The sequence below is a fragment of the Leptonotus elevatus genome, chromosome 7 (assembly GCF_054856555.1).
Source record: "Leptonotus elevatus isolate MCC_2025b chromosome 7, RoL_Lele_1.0, whole genome shotgun sequence".
NCBI classification, from domain to species: domain Eukaryota; kingdom Metazoa; phylum Chordata; class Actinopteri; order Syngnathiformes; family Syngnathidae; genus Leptonotus; species Leptonotus elevatus.
In genome coordinates, this window is record NC_141245.1 from 21,891,170 (window position 1) to 21,916,923 (window position 25,754).

Here is a 25,754-nt window from a genome sequence, read left to right on the forward strand (position 1 = left end):
TAGATCATAGATACTCTTACAAGATGTTTTCACCTAGTGCGCAACCGCTAGTAGATTGTATACATAATAAATAATCTAGTTTCCCTTTTGCACTGATTTAGAACAGTGTTGCCGTTCTAAGTGAACAGCACCAACACAAAATAGAGGGATGAGGGGTAGTTACATGTTTTGAAAATGTTTTTTTCAAAAAAATTTAAATACATTTTAAAAATGACTAAGTCTGACTAATGGGAAAAGGATGTGACAGCCACTTTTCATTCTCCGCCTTTTGTAAAAAAATAAAATTAAAATAAAAAATGCAAGTATGGAAAACTGGAATTTGATTGAATAAATTTCCAGGTCTCTAATAGTATGGAAAATTGAATGTTTCCAAGACTGTTACAACAGCTTTATTTCCTAAAACTAAAAATTATAACTATCTAAAAAAATGTAAAAATAAAATAAAATAAAAAAATTATCAGCTGCACCCAGCAAACATTGTAATAATTGTAATACAGTAGTTTCTGTAAAAATAAACAAGAAAAAAAAGATTGTTGACATAAATTCTCTGATGACTGCCTCATCAAAAAAATCAGAATGATACACACATCCATTTACCAGTTGTGGCTTGTCAATAGAGGGTGCTAAGGGACCGCCTACCCAGTTGTCACCATGAAAGACGCAAAAATTAAATTAATAAAAATTACTTGTTTTTAGTACGTCAAACGATGACATACTTACGGTTTGGTTACACAAGATATCGCTGATAGATTTGTGTTAAAAGAGTGACATGCACAGTCGGTCCTCATACAAAAAGCACGTATTAGGCACCGTTGGGTGCTGAATTCCGCCGCCCACAGCCAATAACGTTTAAATTGAATAATTATCTCTAAACCAGTATCATTTCCTGCCTGGCTCCTGCCTTTGATGGGAATTTGCCCCTTCCGATACGGCCGCCATGTCTATGATTTTTGTCCTCGTATTGAACTCAGTGAAGTTACCTGAAACATATTTGGTTGATTTTATGGAATTAAGGTTTCTCAACAAAAGCACAGACAGGCTACAGTCAAGTTAATTGTCGGTCTTGCCGGTTAGCTTAAAGTAACTAGCCGTGAAATGTGTACCGTTATTATAGCGGAGTGACTGGTTCCTACTGCTTTATCAGTGAAAGATAATGATTTTTCTGGTGCAAGTTTGAGTTGCCGCTGGTCTACCAAGTATGTATGAGCCTGACTGACCATTGAGTGCTCTGTAAGTGACTGTTCCAATTCTGCACTGTAACCTAAAATGAACATCTGAAATGTGTCTGTTGATGCACACGCCAAAGCTGCAAATGACTTTTCTTCAGCACATCCTGCGGCACCTTTTGTTCCCCCACTCTGCATTCCAAACACATTCCGAGTGACGTTAGCCGCCTCCTCCTCCTCCTCCCGCTGCTGCTCCTCGAGTGGGATAGCGCCTAAATCCCACAGGTTCAGCCGCATTACTCCAGTTGTGTCGACCCAGTACAACATTTTACTGTATTACTGTTTTGTTCACTTACTTATTTCCATTCAAGATGCATAGTGGGAGAATACTGAGGGCACTAAACGCATTGCACTATAAAATGGCAAATTCACTATTAAAAATATAAATATTCATTTATTTTGGTTGTAATTATATTCTTAGAATCACTCAGTTTCATCTATCCTTCCTTCCCTCCTTTAGTCTTTCCTCTGGTCTCTTGAGGTCTCCCTAATCTGTTTGAATTCAGATGTTTCTGGGGTTGGTGAAAGATTCTGTTTTTGTAATTCTGTGGGTGGTAGGTGGTGTCTGGTTGGAGTTGGATTTCACTTTGTTTCCTCTTTCTTTCCTTTGATCCTTCCTCTGGTCTCCTGACAACTTCACGACTCTGGCGGGACTCTGAAGTATCCGGTTAAGGTGAGGGGTCTGGGATTTATAACAGGTTTCAGGTGAATTAATGAGAGCGATGATGATATGTTGACTTGGGAAGGCTGCCGAATGAATAACACTGAGCTCTTAAAAAAAAAAAAAAACTAAACTATGTTGAAATGCGGGGAAGAACTTCCTTTACTCAGGCCATAGCCTTGTCTAATAGAAAAAAAAGTATATTTCTTTCATCTTGAGGCATCTATAGGCAATTGCAATTGGGGTTTTTTGGGGGGGAGGGGGGCAAGAATAGCATGTGCTCGCTGCATAGGGCACAACGTTAACAGTGGAAAGGGAGTGATTCCCAAAAGAGTCTGTGAAGGGCACACGAAGGGGAGGGGAGACTGTGTAACAAGACAAGATGGCAGAGTTAGCCCGCGCTGATGGACTTGTCATCCCGAAGGCCGGAATGATTTATTCAAGTGGCGAGAGCAGCCGGGGCGAGCTGGGATTAACTGCGGAGGGATAGAGAGAGAACAAGCACGGTGTCTATTATTCAGAACTGTGGATGCACAGTGGGTGACATACTGACAGACTTACGGACGTATCGCTCCCTAATTTAATATAGCTTGCCATTGCTATTTAGAATGAATTGTAATCCATAACAAGTCGCTATGATAGAGAGAGGATGGAAATAGCTGCGGGTTCACTTTCAATCGCTATATTTAACAAAAGTTCAACAAAATACAAGTGACCTGCCAATGGCCTCAACTGTCGCCGTCACTCTACACACACAGAGGCTAACGCAAAAGCCAGCTAGCAGCCGGCCAACTGTTTATCCTCATTCACTCACTCTCACGTAATTCAACAAGAGAGGCCGTCTTTTAAATACAACTATACACATTCAACGTCACAGATACGACAGTGTACTCTGAGTTAAGGTGACCACCAAGTGGATCAAAAATAATACCTGCAATTGTATGTTGGTTAGCTATGCATGAAGATTTCCAGCCCCCCAAATTTTTTTCGCAAGTCAAAGCCAAGCTGGTCACTCATATCTCAAGGCACCACGGTACAGTATTTTATATCAGAAAAATTTCGCAGCGCGCCACCGAACCACGTCACAAAAAGTATGTGCACTGAAATAATGATGATCTTGCCCCAATTTCCTCACAAAGGTACTTCCTAAGTGGGAGATTTGTACACCAGGCCAAATGAATTGTACCTTCTGCCATCCTATTGAAGAGCATTCCATTGTTCCATTGTCACTATACGTCATTGGCATAAACAGAGGAACGCAGATACATTACACCGCTGGCAGCATTCCAGTCCATCGTTCCATCATATGGGTTTTCTCAGCCTCTTTGACTTCCTAACAGTCGGAGCAACACTTCCTCTTAATCTGCCTCCATTAACCACCACAACCCTCCACAGGGAGGATATTAATCACTTTAATTGCCCGAAAGCCTGAAAGCAGAACACCCCCATCGCTTCCCTTCCTCTGCTTCCGTGCCTCCATCTTGTATTGTTAGCTCTCGTCTTCCTTGACAGTGACTCAACTCCATCCTCACGGAAAATACTTTTAATCCCCTTAAACGACCACTTAGGCTTTCATTTCATTATTTGCTTCTGCTTCATTGCCACCATCGCAATCCATGCGTGTGTGTGTGTGTGTGTGTGGTTTTTTTCCCGCTGTCTGATTGGATTAGCGCCCATCCCAGCCCGTTTCCTCGCAAATGCCCATAACGAGGACTTGGAGCCGTATCAGTTTGCGGAGAGGTCGACAAATGCATCCGGATGAAAAATCTTGCATGCCTCTCAAAGGGGAGGAAAATAAAATGGAGATGGTGAGAATGAGAATGAGGGAGAGAAAAAAAAAAAAGTGACCCAAGTCCAGCGTTGTAATTCGGACGTTGTGCCTGCCAGCTTTGGTGATGACCACTTTACCGTGTGGACATCAGGATCGGAAAGTAATGAAGTAAAATGATTTCGTTAGTGTACTTAGCCCTTAAATACTGTTCATTTTCCATGCACGTATGCACTGGGTTTATTTTGACGCAGGCCAAGAATGTCCCCATGATAAGGAACTAAAGATATTTTTAGGTCAGTGTCATTCGCTGTGATCCTGCTTTCTACGCCTACAGAAAGCGACATATGTAGGTTAATTTTATGATGTACAGTTTTAGCCAAGGTTATTTATGTGTATTATGAGACGATAAGTTTGTTAGTTTGGAGAAAAAAAGCGATTTGAACCATGTTTTCCGAGTTTGGTCATGTGAGGTTCGCATGCTGAGCCGTGATTGGTTGTTACGTGAGTTCTGAGTAACTGTGATGCCATTTTTAGTAAACGGCAAAATGGCCGTCCCTTGAGATGGATAAAAACGTGGATTTTGCTGCTTAATTTTTATTCCTCAATCAGGAAACTGTGTTCAGACTAGTGCGGGTACTACAAATATTTGACTTGATTTATAACAACAAGTGCATGTTTCTGTGAGAACAAGTACATATGTGGTGGAAACACAGAAAGCTCACAGGACTATGTATGGATTAATTTGATTTTTCAGGAATCTGTACTCGGGGTTGAATGACAAAAGATTTCATCGCAGTTGACTAATGTGATGAAAGTCGGGTCTAAGTTGATTATGCCTTTGATATTTTTTTCAGCACAGTAAAAGATTACGGTCCTCAACTTTATTTGTACCATGTTCCGGTTCCACAAAAAGTATTTTGTCAGACCGGCATAGAAACAAAAAGGAGATCTGGCTCTTTCCCATCTTTGGAGGTAGTATTAGAGCCAGAACAAGCGTGCCTGTAAACATCAGCATTTTCCAAGGTGGCCCAATTGAACCCTGCTTTTATTAGCTGTGCTGCTGTTTTACAGAATGTATCCAATTTTACCTCATCCAGGAAGCGCAATTCCCCAAATGTGCTTACTTGCTCGGGGGCTGCTTGAGAACAACAAAAACCAGGTTGCAACGGAATCTAATGGGAGCGTACAGATTGAAGAGGCATAAAGCACGTTTTGGAGCTCTGCAGGAGAATTGGATTCGTTGTGTTCTCTCTAATGAGCTACTTACCACCTCAGGCTGTCAACCCCCTCCCCAACCTACCCATTGCCCCCCCCCCCCTCCTGAGAAACACAGGGTTTGCTGAGGTGGGCTTTCAGGATGCTGCCGCCACAGCGTTCCTGGGGAGGAAGAACACAAGCTTTCTATGTATTTTCTATATACAGAGCTGGTTCACACGTCCATGGGGCCCCGAAAGAAAAAAAATCTTGTTCATAGTTGTTGTCAGCTTCTGCTCTATGTATCAAGCTTCTTGCATTCCCAGCATGAGTAAAGTTAAACGCTTGATGGTCGACTGATTGCAAGGTGGTCGAGGCCTTGTGGCCCCAATCCCCCGTTAGCTGATTATTCACAAATTGGCTTGTAGGGAATGAGAGATGGACCAGGAGGTAAGAGTCTTACTGTCAACTTGTCACCTTTGCTGTTTGAAGATGTGCAATACTGAATTGATATTTAACACCTCGAATCACCCTATTCGCATTGTCGTAATGATGTGTAACCACCGGTTCATGGGCCTGGTGGTACTGAACCGCACATGCCGGTACCAGGCATAAATATCCCAATTCGGAATGTACATCAGCAACCCCCACTTGGCGACTAGTTTCCGAAACCCACCGCTTTAATGTATCATATTTAGAAATTGTCATATAAATCATCTGTGTACCTTAGCGTACTATATTTACAGCACATTTATTTAATTGTCTTTACACCTAACGTATTATATAAACGTATAAAGGCCCAACGTGTTAATCGTTTGGCCAATTTAATCAACTAATGTGAGCCCTTTTAAAATTGGAAAAAATATTTTGGGCTTATTTGTGCTCCCTAGTTATGGTTACAAAAAAAACGAAGCTCTTATATCCATTAATGAATCAGCCGATTCATTGGTTAAGAAAGGTATTCTGCCAGATATCAGCATTAGCGTTGTGCCCTAATTGCATATACTTGACAGTGAAAATAAATTTTTTACTTTAGCATACCAGGCTCAGACTATACTTTTTTTTAAACTGTTGCTTACATAAAGCAGTTGAATCAGCATTTCTATTTTAACCACATTCTTTATGTTTTAAACACAAGTAAAAGAAAAGAAATTAGAGCCAAGAGCATTGAGCCCTGCCCCCCGTGATGGACTCTGAAAACAAATACGCTTTCAGACAGGCGGCTTTGCGGCCACTCAAACAATAACAGCACAAAAAAAGTATGCTGCAATGTGTGTGTGTGTGTGAGTGTGTGCCTCATTAAATAGCCAACATAAACTAGAAGCAGCCAACCCGGCCATTGATTGGTGCTGTAGCGCCTCATCCGCACGCATGCTGATGCCTTCTTGAGTGTGACTCAGGAGGGCCAAAGTGGGTCAGAGAAAGCGGCGAAGTGGGCATGGAAGAAAGAGTGAGATAACACCACACACGCACACACAATCACCCACAATGCATGACAACCAACCACTACGCACCCCCCACCCCACCCTCCTCCTCCATCTTTGGTTCTCCCACCTCTTTATGTTGATTGCTCACGCCTGCTGAGCAGATTAACACGTAATTATTTTTGGGAAGGATGGACAGAGATAGATCGATAGACAGACAAAAGAATGGATGGATGAATGGATGGATGGATGGATGGATTGATGGACGGCTAGATGAAAAGGATACAAGAACTCCAAAATGACACACATTAAACACAATGCAGCCTGAATTAAGAAAATAAAGATTAACTCTCATCACACACACATGCGCACGCACGCACGCACGCACGCACACACGCGCTAACCTTAAAGCCCTCCCGGCGGCATGTCTGGTCTTAACCCCAATCCTAATTCCAACCCAAAATCATGCCTTGACCTTCGTAATCCTCTTAAACAAGTAAGAAAAGGCAAAATGTCCTCACTTAGTATGCTTGTTGCTATCCTCCCCCTGCAGTAATTGAAACAGCAAACACACATTTAACAAATGAGGTTTTAGGACCCGGTAGTGATGGCAGCTGCAAAGCGGAGGAGGAGAGCTGCAGTATGTGGAAACCGAGCGATATTGAGAGACATTGAGGGAGACAAATGAGAGAGGGTCACAGAAAAGTTGGGGAGTCAGGAGAGAGGAACGCCGAGCTCCCTCCACTGAGGAGGAGTCAGGAAGAGACAAGGAGGAGGAGGAGGATGATGATGATGATAACGGGAGAGGAGACGACGCGCAGGGGGGAAGGGAGTCCGATGCAGCACTGACGTCCTACCGTGCGCGCCAGCGTGGATGCAAAACAATGCAGGATGAGTGGCCGATTGTCTCCTTCCCCGGCTGACGATTCATCGAAAGGACGGGCGGGCAAACCGACGAGCCAACCTGAAGGTGAGGCAACAATATCAGTGAAGATTATTCATTTGCCTTTACTTCAATCCATTTCATTATCTTTTTGTCTTCCTTCTTTTTTTAATAACATCCATTTATTTTTGTTTTTGTTTACATGTATTTCTATTTATACACAGTATTTCACTTGTATGTCATGTCATGTATGTTTAAAAATAATAATAATTCAAACACATTTAAATTAAGTAAAAAAATTGTTTTAAATCAAAGATGTACAAATCAGGCAGTATTAGGTTTTATTATTGGTACTATTGTTGCACTGCGATCATAAAAATTTAATATACCGTTCATGCGTATAGAGTATTATTTTTTAACTATGTCAATAATACACACATGGTTTAAACTAATAATAGTATACTTACACTTTATATAATGTGCATTATAATAAACATGGTAATACAGTACAGTCACATAATACATATACACATATATATGTATACAGATATGAAAGTGCTTCTTAATTATTTTTTGTTACCCCCCAAGAAGATGAAAATGTTTTGCAACACCCCCCCCCCCCAAAAAAAACCTCTCCGCCGCAACTCTAAATAAATTTTGACATTTCTCTATAAAATTCTTATAAGTGCACCTCCTTGCACACGCTCTGACAATGAGCGCGCCACTGCCACCTAATGTAGTGGATGTTCAATTACACTAGTTTATTCTATTACAGCATAAAACAAAACAAAACATGTTCCTTGAGGTGAAGGGCGCACCCCCCGATTTGAGAAGGACTGTTAAATGATACTACATGTATGACAATAATGATAATAATAAAGATAATAATATACAAGTACAAAAATATACAATAATATATTCATATAGCTTATACATATATACATATATGTACATACATACTGTATGAAAATAATAATAACGATGCACATACGGTACGTAGTATATGCATATATGTCCACAGTGTATAATAACAATAATAAAAATAACCATAACAGAAATACACACATTGTGTATAGTATGACAACAAAAATGTCACATAAAGGTGTATGTACAAATATACAAACATGCATAGCTCATTCAAAAAAACATTGATCACATAGGAGGATGTCATTTTACTCATTTTAATAAAATGTATCAAAAAATAATTACAGCACTAAACAAATACTTGTATTTATGTATTATTTTTGTATTTATTTTATTAATATCGATTAAAAAAAAGAGAGTGAATTGTGTGTGCAAGGTAAATAATGATGAGCTCGCAAACGCAGCATGCGAAACGCAAGCTCATTATCATCATAATTACCCCCGAACTGAGTTAAGTTGCATTGAAAAATTCCTGCTCATATTCAGACACACATCGGTGCCTTTGAAATAAAAACGCCAGCTTGTATCGATTGCAATGCTCCTGTTATGCTCCCATAGGGAAATACGTTAAAACACATACAGTACAGTATATGTGTGTGCATTCATGTCATGTTGTAACAACCGAAATGCAGTGAACAGTACGTGTTTACCTTCTTTTGTTCCGAGCGTGTCTGTGTGTGTGTGTGCGCCTCGCCTGTAACATTACACGCACGCTTCTTAAAATGTCGTGCTTTTTTGTATGTCGTGGTAGACGTGTGCTTGAATGTGCACCAAGTGACATCACCCTCACAATTCAAACGTGCGCACGTTCAGAAGCAGAAGACATGATTAATTAATGCAAACTGGGTTGAAAAATAGCTGCAGGAGGCAGCGACACACCATTGGCTCATTTTTCACACACACGCGCACACGCACACAAGTGGGGGCACACAAAAACACAGCAACGCACTATTGCGCTAAATGCATGGATGGAAGGAGCGCATACGAACACATACTTTAACAGGGATGCGCGGGCATTTAATCTGCGCCAACACTACTACGCTTGCACAGCAGTGCCAAACTGATGACCGAATAAATGTCCATTAATTACACAGTTTGGTCTGTTGGTAGAGGGAGCGCATACACACACATAGCAACACATATAAACAAATAAATAAATGTAAATAAATCACATATTCTGCATTCTGATGTGTATTTTCTAAAATTGGATGGAGGGAGCGCATACGTACACGTACAACGATATAGACATAAATACATGTTTATTAATCATACATCCTAATTTGACCCTAGTAAGGATGGGCATTCAGTGAAGGGAGCGCATACATACACATAAGCTATGGATGTCAATAAGTATTTATTGATCATACGCATGTCGTGGTTTAACCCTGGTAAGGCTCAGAAGGAGGGTTGGTCACTCCGTTGTGTGTACTCCCAAAATGAAGGAGCGCATACATGCACATGCTATTTAAAGAAAGTATACACACACTATTAAAAAAATGCTGGATTGTTTTCCTAACCCACTAGTATTAGGAAGCTGTGGCTTTTGAGCCAATTGGGTTATTTACTTTTACCCAAGGTTGGGTTAATTATATTGACCCAGCAGAATGGGTTGAAAATTGGATTTGGGTGAGCTCTATTGATAAAATGGTAACGCATTTCAAGATCAAAAGATCAAAATCTTGACCCAACATGCGGTGTCAAATCCTCAACCAAATGCACTGGGTACAAATAACCCAGCATTGGCTCATTCCCTTTTTGAACCCAATTTGGATTATTTTCAACCCGGTAGAGAGTGCAGTATGTCATCATAGAATGGCAAATAAAAAGCCTTCTCTTCACTTCTCGTGCAGCCAACTCAAATGTGTTTCCATAGGAACAGGAACGCATTGCGAATAGCAAGAAAACTATGTGCAACATTTTTTTTTCTTTGCTTAGTTTTAACTCATGGAGCCTCATCTTTATCACAGGGAGGAAATCTATGGGTCCGTTTAAACTCCACTTATTCCGGCCCCCACCCCCACCCCTCCCGCGGCGTGTCCCCGAGGAAGGCCGTTCGACTCCGATTGGCCGGGGGGACGCGTACATGTGTTTTCATTAGCGACTGAGGTTTCCCCGCATTCCGTCCCAAGCTGCTCGTTTGTGCGCGAGCTCGACTGGCCGACCAATTAGCTCCAGCGCCGCGTGCGTGTGTGCTGAAACATATCGGGGGAGTCTGCAGAGTGGCTTAAAAATCGCACAAAGTCAGCAGCAGCAACTGCAGTTTTGCTTCCTTTTCACATTCTACCTCAGGTTTGCCTCACTGATAGGCTAGCATGCGGGATCCTTTGTATACATGTCTTCCCTGAGGGAATAATGGAAATAATAATCATCTTTTTGCCCTCATAAAAGCTTTATTGACTTTGTTTAGAGGTGACGATGTTTTGAGTCAGTGGTTCTAAAACTGGAGAGTTGTAGCTTGAGGCTGTGCAATTGTTTTTTTTTTTTTATCATTAATTATAATTAATTAGGGGTACACATGTTAGTATTAGTGGTGTTAGGATTATGAGGGCGTCTTAGAGAAAACTTCTTTGTGGGCCCCCTTTCTTTCTCATTTGCTACCAAAAACATATAAATATGTTTTATTTTAAATGTTTTAAATGTCTCAAAGACATATTTATACTTTTTTTATTTATGTTTTTTATGCTAGAGCATACAGAAGGCTTGCAGAATGCAGCTTCTCAACTGCAAAGAACGGTTGAAGAAATGGTAGTTATAGCACAGACAGCAGCAGAGCAAAAGAGATCAACCAGGGCCATGTTGAAAAAAAGCTCATTTACTCACAATTCTAAATAGATTTGTGAATAACGATGAAACTTAGCTATATTTTAATGCTAATTGCTGCAAAACGGAAACATCTACAAATATACTTTTTTTCCTGATGGAAGAAGAGACTCTAATATTTATTTTGGTTGGTTCCATGTTTTTATAGCAATAGAACACAATATTCTGTGGGCCTTGCAAAATCAGTCAAAATGCAGTAAAACAGCCAGGAGTGAAGGGGATTGCTTCAGTAAAAATGGCTTCAAGTGAATGAGTTTTTAAGAATCATTATAAAAAAGGAAAACTAAAACAAAGCAAAGTAAGTAATGCAAAAACGACTTACCCGATACTGTAACCTCTAGTAGCCATTCAAAGGTATTCCTGCAACAGTAAAATATCACATAAATGTCAAATCTGTATCCGCCAGCTATGAATCTATCAATTCTGTATTGGACATGTATCAGCCAGGTATCATGATGTATCATTACGTATTGATCAATCCGGTATCATCAATTCTGTTCCGGTTTTAGGTCAATCAATACAACTAGGGAAGAAGTGCTAGATGACGATATGAGGAATAGTGATATCAAAATACTGTATCATTCCTGCCTCGTAGTGAAAACACGCATTGTCCTGATTAAATAAAAGCATGGAGGTGAGTCCGGGGGGATGGGGTTGTGGGGTCGGGGGGGGGGGGGGTGGCTGCTCTTGTTACACGGTGTTTGTGATTTGTGTCAGCGTCCTTGTCGCAGTTTTATTAGCGTTGCAGAATGCGAAGAGGACGATGAGGAGGCGGGCGGGCGTAATAAGCTGAGTGCGTCGCTACTGGAATGAAGGTGGCGGCTGGTTGGGAGCGTGTGAGTGTATGGGAGAACAGGAAACATGCATCAAACGAGTGCATGTGAAGTACAAAAAGAGTGAAAGATGCTGGATGATGCAATCACAGGTTCTTCTTCCTCTCCCGGGTGCAGTGAAATGCTCCATTAATGTGCTATTGATTGCTTTCATGCTTCACTCCAACACTGCAGCACCTTCCCCGTGACACGAGAGCATCATGTCGTCTTGCTGCTAAGCAACTATCGTAGATTATTGTGATGTCCCGCGATACAAAAGGAAAACTTGTATCATTATGTAAATGTTGATGCAGTGTTTTTTGTTTTAAAAGATGCAAATGCATCCAATCGAATCGTTCCATTTTGAAAGATATCGAGACACGTATCGAATCGTCCTATAACTTAGAAGTTAATGGCACATTTGCATTACTGACGAGTTCATTCAAATATATGTAAAATGACAACGAAAAAGTAATTGCATCGTACACTCTCAAACTGAGCCGTACCATATCGAATTGTAATCCCAATGAGTCTAACCAATCGAATCCTTCCACAAATCGAACCGTCCTTGAATCACTTTGCACCCCCATGTATCCAAAACCCCTACACAGTAAATTCTGTAGAGTAAATTTGACTCTATTTAGTGTGGGATCAAATAGACTGAATTTTAGAGTAATATTTACACTTGGAGGAGAGTAAAATAAAGAATTGGAAATAAAATAAAAGTCAGTCAAGGGTTGAGGAACACACTCACCACCTTCATCTTGAGAGACTGCTACACTACCACCTGACCTATACCCCTCCTACTACTGTTTACTTTTATTCAAGAGGAGACCTAAAAATTAGTTTTTGGCCTCTTGTAGTTACGAAGGTTAAAGCTGACACGAGCGATATACTAACAAACAGCAGGAGCTGCGAGGCTCAGGGAGTAGATCGGCTGTTTCCCAAGCTGAAGGTTGTGAGTTCATTCCTCAATCCTCGAGTGACTTTTATTTATTTTGCCGTCAATTCTTTCTTTTACTCTCTTCCAAGTGTAAGTATGACTCTAAAACGGAGTCAAATTTACACGACATCATTTACTGTGTAATCACCATGTATCTATCAATCTTTTATCAGCCATCTATCATGTACAGTATGTATCCTTTCATCTGCATGAATCTATCCATGACTCAATCCCCCTTTTACCTTCTATTCTGGTGTATCGCATTTAAAATATAGCAGCAACAGTCATATTTTAAAGTTGTTGTGCTGACGCTCTCGAATATTGTTTATTTTTACACAACTCCCTCTCCCGTGTCTCTGCAGAGCCCTTCCTGATCTTATTTGAGGACGCCTGGAACACATCAAGCTGAACTAAGTACGTGTTACAGTCTATTGATCCGAAAAGTAACTTTCTAAACTCCGAGTGAGAGCTGTTTTACCCAAAGGTCCACTTGATATAAAAGGTTATGTAGAACACATCTGCTCTGCTGCAGAATTGAATTAAAAGTTCCTCTTTGGGATTTTGAGGGTTTTCGCACTGCACTCAGCAGTCTCACATAGATTTGAGTTTAGAAAGGAAATGATGACAGTTCTACAGGCGCACTATCGATGCGCATCGATCAGTGCACTCCTGGAGGACGATCGTTTCTTGATCAAGGGAACGTGGATGCTGAAATGTCTTTTTTTGTTTCTCTTCAACAGACGCCCTCTTCATCCTCCTCCTTCCTTGAGGCAGCCCGGATAAAGAGCCTGGCGCTCCTCATTTGTCCTGACGTAAACCTTGTGAAGTTGGACGGACTACATTAAAAATACACGTCCCGGAGGAGCTCGGGCCAGCAGCAAAGCCGGCGTGCCATAAATCAACACGGAGGCTTCTTTGATTTCTTCATCATGATGCTACGCAGCGGTGGCCGCTGCATGCCGGCGGGCCGGTTGACCTGCCGATGTGTACCGTAGGATTCTATTTCTGGAGCCTCATTGCTTTTACAGATTAACTGCCCTTCAATATGGCCCCAATCCGCCCGTGCCGCCAGGAGTTTGACTGATGCTTTGGCATAATCAACACGCACCAGTTATCGGAGCAGCCATCTGAAACACATCATCAAGCCATCCATTTCCTTCCACTTACTTAACCCAGCTGACATTGGAATATCAAAACCCGGATTGTCAATCGCGGGATATAAAAACGACGAACCTGCACCTCGGAAATCACAAAAAACAATCACAGGGATTATAGAGATTGAAACTTGAGCATTTAAAATCGAGAGTGCTCTTGAGTGTTCTCCATTCATTTAGAGTCATTCCTCAACTGTCATCTCCACTTGGAACTTTTCTCCGATCCTTGACGGAAAGGATTGATGTGATAATCCCGCACCCTGGCGCAGTCGCAGGACAGATAGAGACAGACAACAAACCTGAGCATCTAAAATCAAGACAGCCCAGAGTCTTATCCATCCAGTTAACAACTATTCCTCAACTCTCAATTCCCCTCAGAGCTTTTTTTTTTTCCTATTCCTTGACGGGAAGCCTTGATTTGATAGTCCTAAACCCTGCATTGGTCGCCAGCCAATCACAATGTTCATAGATACAGACAAGGCACAGCAAACATGCGTATACAAATGCATAGATAGCTTCTGACTTTTATCTTTTGCTTTACGATCATTCCTAACCTTTTATATCCACCCAAAACTCTTCTCTAACAGAACATTTTCCTCGATAGGAAGAATTAACGGGATAATCTACACCCCAGATTGGTCACCGGGCAATCAAAGACCACATGACGACACAAAGACTGCCATCCACAAATATATTCACTAAATGGGAAACCTTGGATTAACCACTACATCACAACATTTTGTTCTATTAGAATTGGATTGTTTCAAGACTCTCTAGATTCAACGTAAACAGGAAAGCCAAACATTTGAAGATCAGAAGCTTTGGAATTCTTGAGCCATAACCTGCAGGGGACGACGTATATGACGCGTGTTGTGGTCTTCGGCAGCTGAGCTTTCATAAAGAGAAATCATAGTATTGGATTAAAAATGGATTATCGCTGAAAACACTAGCAGCCGGCAAAGCGTCTAATCCCATTGTGCACTCCTCGGGGGAGCCACTCCGATTCTGTAGATTACATTTTGGCTGTAGATGTCAGTCAAATCCAGCGATGGAGAACCGTGACGAGCTGGAGCACCCTCTACTGGGAGAAAGCCCGCATCCGCTATCGGGACCGGTTCCTGGGGGAGTCTTCAAGGGAATGCTGGTCAAGTGCGAGGAGGACATGGCCTACCCTCCTCTGGCATGGAGGGGCTACTGCGGACACCCTCCGGATGTTCAGCAGCCACATCAGCTTCTGGACCCGTGTTCCTTGCCCCGCACATTCGAGTCCTTCTACCCGGCGGCGCCCATCTGGAGCCACGGCGACTCGATGCTTAGCAAGGACTACCTGGAGACTACCTTTGTGGACATCGGGCCCGGATCCACGCTGGAGCGGAAGCTGTTGGCCGAGGCGCACAGTGACTACCACAGCGCCTCCTACAGCATGGACGATGAAGATGACCTGCTACCTGACTCGGATGTAAGTCGGCATTTTGCCTGAATGCTACATGTTTGTCCGCTTTTACTTGGTGAGATCACATGATAGATTTAAAAAGTGGAACTCGAACTAAGTTCCCTGGAAAATATATTTGTTGTCCAAAAACAAACAAACAATAAAACGAGTATGATAAGCAATTTACTCCTCCCTACCTCGGGTTTAGACCAGTTGAAAACTCTGATATGAATAACAAAAATAAGAAGACAATTTTACTGATCCCATTAGCGGGCATAGAGGCAGTGGTGGTCCTGAATGGTGCCCCCTCTGTTACTTCCTGACTTCTTGTGGCCATGACATTCCAAGCCACTATCTACCAACAACGTGTGACAGTACTTTTGTTTGTTCCCCAAATATTAAATTCTTCGAACAACCATGTCCTACGACTCACTTGAGCGATAACCTCTGACTTCAATCCTTGAAAATCCCTCGTGTTTCCATAAGGGGGCGCAAATTCCCCAAGGCAAGTGGACTCTCCTTAATTACTGAATTTGTTGTGTTCTGAAAATGTTCAAAAATGACTAAATGACTTGGGCAATTATGCTATTAGGCTAACAATTTTGTGATGCCAAAAATCAATTCATGTACCGTTTGCCGCCAAACATATTACACATACCAGAAATCGGCACTGATGACAGGTCTTTTTTCCCTCCCAAGATTGTAGTCCTATATTTTTTTAGAGAATAAAAGCAACTTTTCCAGAATAAAATATGTAATATTACGAAAATTTGGTTATATTTAAATTACCCCTTTATCTTGGAAAAATATGATTTTATTCAGAAAATATTTTGACTTTTTATCCCACCGAAACACATCTTTGTTCTTTTAAAGATTACAACTTTTTTTCTGAAAAAATATGACAATTGTCGTAACATTCCAACTTTTTTCTCCCAAAAATAGTAACTTGTTATCACACTTCGGCCTTTTTTTTTCTTCTTTTTTTTTCTTCAAATATACAACTTTTTAATTTTGATGGCATTTCGTGGTAGTCAAGTTTAATGGTCGTTGGAAATATTTTCTCCTGAATGGACACCACCAAACAAAAAAGTTAATTTCTCCATAACACCTTTAAATTGAGATATTCCATCAGCCTCGAATGTAAAATTAGAACGCAGACAAGATCTAAAAGTGCAGGTGTCTCCATCAAAAAACGAAAATTTGACTTAGAGTGGGTAAATTGTGAGTTTGGGAGACCATGCAATATATCATCACATCATTTTAATGTGTGACACATCCCCTGCCGCTGCTGCTGCTGCTGTGAGGAGGATAACTGCATTATAAGCACAAGCGTCTCTCGGCTTATTAATAGACGCGAGCGAGCAAAGTATTTTGGGGACAGCGGCAAGGCAAAGCTGTCAAGGAGTCACATTGCGTGAAGCTTGGCGCAGGTAACGATTGTAGGATGACAGCTCTGTTCCAAAAGCCGGCGACGTGGTCATGAGGAACATAAATACAAAAAGAGAAGAGGAATGAATATAAAATCAGCATCCCGTAACAGGCTATTTTACATTCGTTTTTACGGGCACTGCGCAAACACTTTGTCAAAAGAGTTTTTGCTCCTCAAGGACAGACAAAAATCTCATTCGGAATTCTGGCGGCAGTGCAGTCATGCAAAAAGTGCCGGCTTGCGGGAAGGAAACCTCGCCGTGACCTCGAAGGCAACACGGCATCTTCTTCTCCTTCGTCGCACACGGCGAAGCCCAAAACATTTTGCAAAAGAAAATGGCGAACATTGGAGAATTGAAGTGGACAGGAACAACCCAAGCACAAAATCGCATTATTTATACTTCAAGCATCATCATTATTATCTTTGTAAGGACGCAATTTCCCATACAGCTCCTGTATCTTGATCACAGATATCGAAAAGTCGGCCTAATTGAAACATTTTGATTACACTCGTGGGGTTACTTCAGGTTGAACAACGTATCAATCACAGGTTATCGTGCGATGACTGCAAATAACAAGTCAAACGATCAAAATAGTTGTCGATTAATTAGATGATAAGTTACTTGTCGCTTCAATCTTTGACTGGTCATTATTCAAAGATTTTGTTTTGATACAAGTGTTTATTGACAAAGTAGATACAACTCTGATTTTAGTTAAAGAAAAGAGCATTCAATCATTCATAGTCATGCACACACTAACGATGAAGAGTTTCACAACTACTAAAAATGTCTCAGTAACTCACAGTAATATTAGTCATTTTTGGCACAGGATAAAAAAAAATTCGGACTGCATGTGTTGATGCTGCATTTGGGTTAAAATATCCATTGCTTAAAGCATTGTAACACCGCCACATTGATTGTTCGTCATTAGCCCGTCTATGACATTGTGCATGTAAATCTCTTCACCTGGGAAGGGCATTAAACAGCTTGAAGCATCTTTTTGAAGAATGACTCACTTTATTCCAAACAGCTGAATTGAGTTGAGCTAACTTTTCTTCCCTCACTGAAGATGTTAAAAATGGATGTGTTTTTCAGATGGTGCAGGGGTGCCTAATATTACGGCCGGCACGCTCAAGCAGCAGCTGCATCATTTGCACACGCGCATTCACGCGATAAAGCGAGACATACAGGAAGTCAGATTGAATAAACCCTCGCTCGCCAATGACGCGTGAGTCACGAGCGACCTGTCAGTGCTCGTTCGGCCTAACCTCATTCAGTCACATGGCACCAGCAAAGTTTCGCTGCTGCCAGACATAAACACCGACAAGGCTTTTTTTTTTTGTTGCTCCGAGGCCTCTTTTAGAGCAGAAATAACATCGCACAGAATTAACACTGAATACTACTGAAATGGCATGCATTTGTATTATACGGCACTCATTCCCAATTAATTATCCAATTTCACTTAATTTGTCCAATTTGGCTCACCTGTTTTCTGGGTTTGGTCACGTGACATTTGCAAGCTGAGACCTTAGGCACTAGGATGTCATTTTCAGTCGACAGCAAGTGGCAAAATGGCTGCCTCCTGAAATGGAAAAAAAGCTGCTTAATGTATATTTCACAAACGCAATATTAATCAGAACGCCGTATTTAAACTAGTGGGATCACGAAAAACTTATTGTACAGAAAAGTTTGGACTCCCCGTTAATTGAACTTCAAGAGTGATGCTATCCCATTCCTGTACTCTAGATGACAGTAATGGTCTTAACAGAGCGAATGTCAACTGACACTCAGGTTCCTCTGCTTCATGTAGTGGTGGGCCCACTGACGTGAATATATGATAGGATAGCCGATAGCCCATACACGCCCATGCAAGCCGTTGAAGTCACAGGGCAGCCATCTTGCTCCTCCCACCTCGCGAGCAGACTACTGTATAAACTATACGGTTACTGTATAAACTATACGGTATACATACAGATGAGACATGTACAGCTCGTAGGCAGTTAGTATTAGGCCGGAAGCGGGGTGGGGGGGTTTGTGGTTACTATTTTTTAACAAGTCAAAAAAATATATATATATATTAATAAGTGGATAGTATGTGCTGCTTTGAAGACCACCTTTTACTTTTATCGCTCAGTTCCTTAGACCCCATTATTAGATTTGGCAGAGGCATCTTTTGTTAAATTACAGTTCACATAATTACATCATTCTACCATTTAAAAAAATACAAGTTTCCTCCTGTAAACATAATTAAGCATATAATTTATACATGTATTCAAGGCAAGTTGTAAAATGTCTGAAGTCCTCTTGTTTATGTTTAACAAATCTAAAACATCATAAATCATGCTGTTTCTACTAAGTACTGTCTCCAATATTCTCCAATTTCAATACTGTAAATGTATAGGATCGTATGCCGAGAAACGATTCTTGGGAGGAGCAATATGGCTATGCAGTCATTTATTCAGATCAGTGGGTGGGCCACTGTCCTATCAAGGCCCAAATGTCAGCAGGCTGAATAGCCAAAATGAAAATAAGGTCCTCAAATGGCACCTTTATTTAATTCATCAACAAATGTTTAGACCTTCATTCTCGCAGGATATGTAAACAACTTCCCTGGTTATTTTCACACTAAAATAAAATGTGCTTTTGGCTGCATGCAATTTACGTTAGCATCTGCTTGGTAAAATAATAATCTGTGATGATGGTATCACCCAAAAAGTAAAAAACAAAAACAAAAGTGGAGTCATTGCTCAATTGCAAGTTTTGTTTGACTTCAGAGACAAAATATGTGGTTTAACCCACTTTTTTGGCCACTGACATCCTAAATTCCATTTTAATGGTTCAGTGTTGACATTTTGAATGGCCAACTATTTAAAAACAATAATAATAATCAAATTAAGGGGTTAAGTAACAGAATTCCAAAGGCCCAAACCCTGTCAACCGACCAGTGCGTGCATGTAGAAAAGTGTCCTTTCTGACCTCTCGCCTGTGTCCACTCGCACCCTCAGGACTCGTCCATGGAAGACTTCAGCGATAGCGACAGCGAGAGCAACTTCCCCCTGATGATCCCTCAGGACTACCTGGGCCTCGCCTTTTTCTCCATGCTCTGCTGCTTCTGGCCCTTGGGCATCGCCGCCTTCTACCTCTCGCAGAAGGTGAACACACACACACCCCCCCCCCCACCCACCCCCACACACACACACACATTTGTGCCAAGCTGACGAAATGCAACCTGGCGCTTTAGTTGGCAGCAACGGACTAACAACAGCTTCACTGTTTTAAGTGCAACATAAGTGCAGGGATTACATAGATTTGCGGGATTAAGTTAACCACAAAGGATCAAAACACACACAATGGGAGCACAATTTTAAGATGTAAAACAATTGTAAGGAAAGAAGGGATTACATGTCTAAATCAGGGATTTTTTTTTTAAGATCCAGTTTGTTTTAGTGTCTAAAGCATTTCTTAAACTGTGGTCCCCGCCGGTCAGTGAGCCATAGCTTGGTTGCTGGCAAAGTAATTATTTTGCAATAAAACAAACATACTAAACCGATAAACCATCGCTTTGGGCCAATTAAAATCTATGACAGGCCTCTCAAGTATCCTCACATAAATCTCAAATCCCTGTAATTAGTAATTTTTCTGAGAATTAAGGTGCTTTTTTTCCCCCAATAAAAGGCACAGTATTACACAAACACAGTTGCATATTTTGAAAGCCACGACTCTTATCTCGTTAAACTTGGACTTTGACAGAATTTTACAACTTTATCTTGACAAAAAAAAAAGCAACTTTATTGTTGTCTTAATTCGAGTAAAGCTTACTGATTCAGGAAAACCGCAGAGTTCCAGTTGACAGGTACCCAAGGCTGTGCCAGATGAAGTTGGAGAACGCTTGTTCTTGTGGACCTATATAAGACAAAATGGGCGACAACATCAACTATGTAAAAGTCCAATTAACGCTTCCGTAAAGCAAACTGGCAGCCAAGTGGCATAGGCCATCCTATGGAATCAATCGCCTTCATTAAAGTTTCATTAGCGTCATAACAAGAAGCCTCAAGGTGACAGAGAACCAATAGTGTCAAGTGGAGGCAGAAAATGGAGGCGAAGGTGGTCAGAGTAAAAAAAAGAAAAGAAAAAAAAGCATGCAGCAAAATAGCCTCCTCCGAGTAACAGGCTTAGCGTCATAAGATTTGATTTGACGAACATCCCCTCCCTGCTTTGGTGCTGTGCACAGAGAACTGCAACCAGGGGAAAATTCACGCTTTTAATAGGCAGGGTTAAAGGGGCCAAGGACTGGCGAGGGAGTAAGGAAGTGATGAACGAGCCACAAACGCTGGCACCGATTTACAGAAAACCCTCAAACTGAATATTTAATTAGCGTCTGTCTCATCAAATCTGCTGAGTCGTTATTTTATCAGATCTCTAAAGCAAGAGATCTCAAGCTTTTCAGGAGTCCAACGATCCCTTCATACTATCCTCAACCTTATGCTTTATCCTTAAAAAAGTCATTGTATATATTTTTTGGGGTGTGTATTTTAATTCTTGTTATTGTTTATCTGTAACACTTGAATTTCTCCTTTGGTGTCATTAAAGATGATCTTTTCAGGATGTTATCATCCAAATTAACTATAACTACCGTTCTAATGAACTAAAGTACCAAAATGCCATTGGAATTAAAAGGTTAGCCTATTTTTGACAAATAAAATACAAATGTATCATTTTCAGACAAAAAGATGTATGTCATGAGAATAAAGTTGCATTTTGTTCATCTTAAAGACAATAAAAAGGTGTTATTTTACAAGAATTTAAGAAGTTAAAAGTCTTAATAGTACACCAATAGTGTGACAATAAAGTGAACAAGAACTAGATTACTGTAATGATGCTCCTTTGCATTTGTTCTCTAAAAAACAACAACAACAACAGAATTAAGCCCTCCCCAAAAATACGTATTTTGTTTTTTGGGGGAAAAAATACTTTATTCCTGTAATAATACTAAAAACTGATTTATATGATCATCCATCGCAATAAAATCAGAGCTTTTAATTAGCCTAAAGCTAAGATAGGTGAGGAGTTATTGTTTTGTATGTTGGCACGCCTGTCCCCATAAGTATGCACTTTTTAAAATATAATTGAATGCAAATTATTTAGCAGACCAGCAAACTACATCTAGCAGACTCCATTTTTGAGAAGAACTGCCCTAAAAAACCTGACCACTCAACTCAAATTCTTCCGTCCTCTTTCAGACCAACAAGGCTTCGGCTGAAGGCGACCTCCAGGGGGCCAACGCGGCATCCCGCCAGGCCCTGTGGCTTTCCGTGCTCTCCATCGTGTTCGGCATTGTCACCTACATCTGCGCCATCGCCGCCCTCATTTCCTATCTGTCTGCCAAGCCGCCATAATAAGAAAAAAATAAATAAAATAAGCTGTGAATGCTCTCCTGGAGCAAAAAATAAATAAAATAGGACCTTGTGCACATGCCGCACACAGGTACTTGTAAAATAATCACATTCTAGTGCATCGGCTCTTCTACCTTCAACCATAAACAATTGGCCTTTCGCTAAGACCCACCCAACGTAGGCCTGGTACACACAAAAGCATTATTTAAATCTTAAAATATATATTTTTTTAAAACAGGCATTGAACAGTTTTACTACTGTGCATGGTGTGCTCTGATATCTCAACACAGCACACCACCCACATTAAAATGATGTTCCACCACTAGAAAGTAGTCCTCAAAGACTGAAATATCGCACAATCAAACATAATCTTACATAAAGTAAGAAGAATAAAATAGCAACAACCAGGAAAATACTACAAACTCATCATGGAAGAGGACACAAGAAAAAAAGTATTAGAAAAAGAAAAATCACTATCTATTATTACATCGATTCAAAAAGTAAATCTGTGTTCTCTGCTGGCTGTGATTGGCCACTATGCGTTTAGGGGGTGCGGCTTAGCGCAAGCTCAATTTCAGGCTACTCTTTTATCGATTCTTAGTGGAAATGCGCTTGATTTATCCACCTGCAGCTCCCTGCCGCCCTCTGGACTCTCGTTAGCTGTACCAAAGTGAGAAGAGAAACACACTGTAGATATCATCCTCACAGTAACAACAAGGGCGTGTAAGCGAATTTTAAAGACACGTGGGCGGAGAAGTGGATCTTGGTGGACCTCGCCGTGGGCTGGTGAAGTTCTGAAACCACGCCACAACTCAATTCTTTTTTTAAATAGAAATATATATATGAGCGATGAGAAGAATATGGAGGCCCAGACATGACATGGGGGGGGGGTGTATGTTGCTACAATATAATTAAATGATTAGCAGAAAATGCTAATTTGTGACCACAAAATAGGCATAATATGCCCACAAATACTAATATGTGGATTTAATATCTTTCGCATGAGCAAATTAGACATCCGGATAAGCAACTGTTAGCGCGTAATCGACCTAATTTGTGGCCACAACTACATGTCCATGGGGCTCTGTAACACTGTTGGATGGAAGGAAAGGAACAATTTTAAAAGAATAACAATGTAATTCAGGAAAAAATACAATTACCTTGACATTTTGCTCAGTAGTCTTCTCCTGATAGCCTGTGCCCCACATATACAAGCTAGCATCTTGTGCGCTTGTGTTAACGTCTCATGTAGAGTGAATCCCCGCTCGTCACAAATTCACCAATCCACATTTATAATGGTGTATTTATGGGAACTTGCTGTAATGCCCTAAAACACGGCAATATGTCGGCAAGTGCTATATAGAAAAATAGCATTGTGAACCCCCGACATTTGCAAATTCACCAATTCAATTTGTTCCCGTTGAATCGAACCTGTGTTCTTTCTGGAAAGGTGCCGCCAAATCATTTGTTTTAACGGGTTGTGAATGCCAGATAGAGAATCAAATCATCTGTAGGACATCTTTAATGAGCTTGGAATAATATTAAAGTGTTTTGGAAACATAGTTTGGGGTATACTATATTTATGGTTTAAAATACATTTAGGCCATATGATATACTTAAACATTTTTGCTAAAGGGGGTTCACTGTATTCAAATTGTTATGGAGACAGTTTTTCACACATTTTTTGTTTACATTTAACTGCAAAGTCTTTGAGGTAATACTCAATATATTGGGATATGTTTGATTTGATTGAGTGACACATTGATCACGCACATTGGTATAGCTTGTACATAGCACCCAATATCTGTGTGAAATCAATATTCAATCACTGGCAAGATCTCGTCTTTATCAAAAGCAGACAAATGCTGGGTCTTCCGTCATGATGACTCCGATTTGATCATTTTGACGGATCTCAGTGTGAAACAAGTTTTGATCTCAGGTTTTATTCAACGCTACTCTACGGGCACAAGATATCTCGTCCAGACAAGTTACAAACATAACATATTTCACTTTCACACAAGATGCTAACTCGTGTGCTCAGGTTAAAAAAATATCATCACCCTTAAGGACCTATTGTATTCAACTTTAAGATTTCTAACTAATGTGCAGTTGAGAGAAGATATAAGAACGTAAGTGCCAAAAGATGTTATATTAAGTCCATTGAGTTGGCAAAAAAAAAAAAGAAGCGTGCTCAACTATTTGTTTGGGAATTCCAGAGAGACAAAAAGATGTCCAGCATGAGTCCATCATCTGACTTGGCTTGAGCTTTAGCGTGCCATTAACATAAGCCAGTGACTATTTTAAGGGAAAAGTCCACATTTTCTATCTAGATGTAGTTTTTCTATCATAGGATGCACCGATGATTATCAAATATAATTAATAATAATAACTGTGCGTGAACAGTACACGATGATGACCCGCGATACCTCGTCAGCTTCTAACCTCCCGACAATCCTCCTCCACCGTCTTCTGAGCTCGAGTGGCTCTGCCTGGACCGCTCATTTCTTGTCTCATGACATGTGGACTTCGTCTCTGGGCTGACGTTCTTCTGTTAAATGTAAATACAGTGGAAGAAAAACCAGTGAATCCCAATAAATAAAAATGCACTTCTTTGAAATTAACTTGGCTTCTTTTTGTTTTATTGCCTCAAATAATGCCCCAATTGTCCACCACAAAAAAATAAGTGCCACACTTCAGACAATGTTTAAATAAAAACATTTTCAATTGGACTTGAGTTTTTCTGTGGTTCTGACAAAGATAAAAATTATCAATTTCACCTCAGCTAATAATACCGATACAGGAATTTTTCTACCAAAGACTCAAATTTACATCAATTTTGGATAACTCAATTTGGGTTGTTTCATGACATAACAAGTGGCATAATAGGGCTTATTTTTGTTTCAAATATCCATCCAATGATATAATCTATTTTGATGTACAGGTGGTTTGAAATTTTCTTTACATCCTGTTGCTTGCAGCTAGCGTGTGGCATATGTTCTTCTGTCTTCCCCGAGTGTTTTAAGATGTTTATTGACACAAAACACACTACAAAAAAATTCACACACTAGAATTTTTTTGTTTTAGGTACATGATCGCCATCTTAATGCTAGCACTTAATGGAAACCCCGTTTGTCTCAAAGGGCTCCTGTGAGAATTTGCACCAGATTTTTTACAGGGGTAAGTACTTTGATATGTACAACACCTGTTGGTAAAATTAGCATTTAGACATCACATTAAGTATTTATTTACCTTCAAATAACAACTCGTCACACACAAAACGCTACAGGAGCACATAAAGACAGCAAATATAACAATACTCACGGTTATATACGTGTGAAAACGAGTTTTTTTTATTATTATTAATAGTTTGCCACTTTCTTCTTCTACTTTCTGTAGTGCATCTCCAATTGTGCACCACACTGCCCCTATGAGGCCAAAGCGCGCACAGCAGGAATTTATTACTGTAGCGCTACAGTACATTTTAGTACTGTTGTGTATCAATAACACACCTCAAATAAACTGCTTTTTTTTCTTATTGTCATGAAATGTTTTATTTTTTACTAATTAAGTCCTCCCTTCAAACACTCCCACGTCATTAAATGCTTAAATGTAAACTAGAGATAATCTATTTTGGAAGAATTTATAAAATTCCTACCTCGTGACCACAGGAGTTCTTCAAGCTTTTGTCTC

At 40.5% G+C, this 25,754-nt stretch overlaps 1 protein-coding gene and 2 long non-coding RNA genes across 6 annotated transcripts in view; 1 reads left to right on the forward strand and 2 right to left on the reverse strand.

Moving 5' to 3' along the window:
• LOC147171552 (uncharacterized) overlaps positions 1–19,842 on the reverse strand; it is a 36,037-nt gene extending 16,195 nt beyond the window's left edge. For 3 of the 4 annotated variants that reach the window (XR_015095501.1, XR_015095500.1, XR_015095499.1), the window contains exons 1-4: positions 19,648–19,842; positions 18,157–18,253; positions 11,226–11,263; positions 7,134–7,240 (exon numbers count right to left, since the gene is read on the reverse strand). This is a non-coding gene — a long non-coding RNA (uncharacterized LOC147171552). Of the gene's footprint in view, positions 1–6,797; positions 7,241–11,225; positions 11,264–18,156; positions 18,254–19,647 lie in introns of all 4 variants that reach the window. The other variant, XR_015095502.1, reaches the window with a different exon arrangement.
• tmem91 (transmembrane protein 91) lies at positions 6,881–24,691 on the forward strand. The gene is made up of 5 exons (XM_086079850.1): positions 6,881–7,246; positions 13,021–13,072; positions 13,399–15,271; positions 19,677–19,823; positions 21,912–24,691. The coding sequence occupies exons 3-5, from the start codon at positions 14,861–14,863 to the stop codon at positions 22,065–22,067; spliced, it is 714 nt and encodes a 237-aa protein (XP_085935976.1). The 5' UTR covers positions 6,881–7,246; positions 13,021–13,072; positions 13,399–14,860; the 3' UTR covers positions 22,068–24,691.
• LOC147171554 (uncharacterized) lies at positions 19,875–25,445 on the reverse strand. Its single transcript, XR_015095503.1, has 3 exons — positions 25,386–25,445; positions 24,491–24,612; positions 19,875–20,574 (listed from the first exon to the last, which is right to left on the reverse strand). It is a non-coding gene; the product is annotated as an uncharacterized LOC147171554 (long non-coding RNA).
• Positions 25,446–25,754: the final 309 nt, after the last annotated feature.